General features: G+C 41.4%; 1 protein-coding gene across 4 annotated transcripts in view; it reads right to left on the bottom strand.

Annotated features, from left to right (window-relative positions):
• The window catches only part of lama2 (laminin, alpha 2), a 230,871-nt gene that overhangs the window by 74,351 nt on the left and 154,020 nt on the right, over window positions 1–2,500 (bottom strand). For all 4 annotated transcript variants that reach the window (XM_072445577.1, XM_072445583.1, XM_072445592.1 and 1 more), the window contains one exon: window positions 2,040–2,144. In XM_072445577.1, coding sequence (XP_072301678.1) covers window positions 2,040–2,144 — 105 coding nt within the window. The remainder of the gene's footprint in view (window positions 1–2,039; window positions 2,145–2,500) is intronic.

Raw genomic sequence — 2,500 nt, 5'->3', positions numbered from 1 at the left:
CGCGGCATTTCCCTTATAGCCTCATGGCTAACCCTAACCCTAACAACCTTAACCCTAACCTTGACTTTAACCTTAACCCTAACCCTAACTGTAACCTTAACTGTACCCTTAACTCTAACCCTAACCTTAACCCTAACCTTAACCCGGCGGGGTCTAAAACGGCGCTAAAACGTGGTAAAATAGCGGTGCAGTTTCAGGAGCCGCGGCGCGCGGCGGGCACAAAAATAACATGGCAGTTTCGGCCGCGCGCCGCGGCTCTGCAGACACTCCCATTTTAGAAATCAGGCAGAAATCAGTCCATTTATATATTTGTTCATTTCTTGTGAAGGAAATGCCAGCAATACTGGATACCAACTCAGGAATGTGGCTACAATCAGTCACCTCCTCTACATGGATGACATGAAGCTGTCCAAGACAAACATCCAAGATCCATAAGTACATCAAGGACAAGGCTCCTACATATGACGTGCTCAGTGAATGTCTCAGACAATGGGGAACAGAGGATGACGAGGTGCTGGAGGGACCATCATGGGAGGACAAGCCCTACATGGAATGTACCACCTGAACATAACTGAAATGGCTGATATCACAAAATCCTACCAATGGTTAGAACAAGCCGGTCTGAAGGACAGCACAGAGGCCCTGATCATGGCAACACAGGAGCAGGCCCTGAACATCAGATCAACAGAGGCCCAGATCAACCACACCAGACAAGACCCAAGGTGTAGGCTGTGCTCCCAGGGGCCTCTGGTAGAGCACCCGAGCTTGAAGGGGGAGAAAAAGAGACCACCCGCGGAAGGTGAGAAAGAGTTTTTTTTTATAACTATAATTATATTATAGTTATAAAATATATTTATTTGGAAGGCTAAATTGTGAAAAACAACATGAACAAGTATATTACTTTTTATATTATAAAATAAAAGTGGCATAAAGACCTTGACTTGCGTAAATGTTCTCAAACCGGGCCTCGGTGAAATTTCAATAGTGACTACTGATGAAGCGGGTTTTAATTTACCAAACATTTATGTTTGATATCCAAAATGACTTGTAGCATACCCGCATACCATAAGGGTTCTAGTTCTGCATTCACAGTTCCAGTAGTAGAGCTATAGTAATAGTAATTCATAAAATATGAATAAAACACACATAGAATCCATGGAATTTGTGCTCCTCGGATACAGATATAAGCCTCTCTCGGTCAAATGTTTACATTGTGAGAGGCGTAAATAAGCTGTGAGTTGACTGGTCTAAAAGCAGAGGAGAAGTGGACAGCCCAGGCAAGCTAAGAAAAACCCTGTCTCCAAGACATCATCCAATTAGTGTGATCCCCTGTCAAAGTCCTGCCACTGAGGAAAATCAAAGATAGAAAAGATATTTTAGTCAGATTCACATGACTTAAATTACACCAAGACATTAAGTTGTAATTACCGATACTCAGAATTGCTATTGACTTTGTTCTTTTTGGTCATATCTAAGCTGTAAATAATGACCAAGAAAGTAGTAGCTAAAGATCAAAATAAGTCACTCAGACTGGGCAGCATTCAAAGCAAAATTCAAGATTATTATATTAAATATTATATGACTAAATATGTTGTAGAATTTTCCCAGTATTGTGCTATTTTGACTTGAATATGATTTTCATTGCATCTGGGACAAAACAATAAAACATATACTGGTCTGAACACATGTTTCCAAATCCAATGTTTCTAATCCTCTGGGTGTCCTGTGTATCTGCTGCTTCTTTTGCTCACTATCAAACCTGGTTCAGTCCTGGTTCGGACCAGCTCACTGCTTACTCAATATATTGTGGGAAATTAAATATCTCTGTTTAGTTTTTGTTTTTTGTACATACAATAAACCAATTTCTTTCAAACATTGCTCACACATCTGTCCAAATGTGTCAGTGCCCTTCTTGTTTGCTGAGATACAAACAAAGACCTCATTCTAAACTCCTCACCTCACTCCTGGTTGTATGTGGACATGATATACACGTTAGTACGTTAGCACGTTAGCACGTTAGCAGAGATGTTTTCCCGTACCTTGCAGCTGCACTTCCCGGTACGATCAGCACAACCGCACACTCCTCTCTCCAGATCACAAGTTTCTCTGTCGGAGCCGGCCACGCTGCACTGGCACTGGATACACTGTAAAACACCGAGAATCAAGTGCCAAGGCTGTTATCGACATCAACACAGACTGTACCAGGCCGACCACTGGGGTCAGGCACCACTAAACCCACAAACATGACCACTGCAAATGACACATTCAGTCCACTTATTTGTGCCAAACTCAACTGAACATTATTAAGAGCAAAAGTGAAGCACTTTTTGAAAGGCACAACGACTATGACACTGCTTGATTAAACAATTTTATAATTTCTAATTAGGCAAGTCTGCTGTTCTTTCCTTTTCAACTTTTTGACACTTAGATTAACATTCACAAGGAATCAGCAATTAGTGGTCTGCAGTGACTCATGTTTCAAAAATAGGAAAAAGCACAG

Source organism: Eucyclogobius newberryi, unplaced genomic scaffold (genome assembly GCF_026437365.1).
Source record: "Eucyclogobius newberryi isolate DKJ021-1_F unplaced genomic scaffold, fEucNew1.0.hap1 SCAF_1, whole genome shotgun sequence".
Lineage (NCBI taxonomy): Eukaryota > Metazoa > Chordata > Actinopteri > Gobiiformes > Gobiidae > Eucyclogobius > Eucyclogobius newberryi.
Note: the sequence above shows the minus strand (reverse complement) of the source record. Positions and strands in the feature narration are given on the sequence as shown.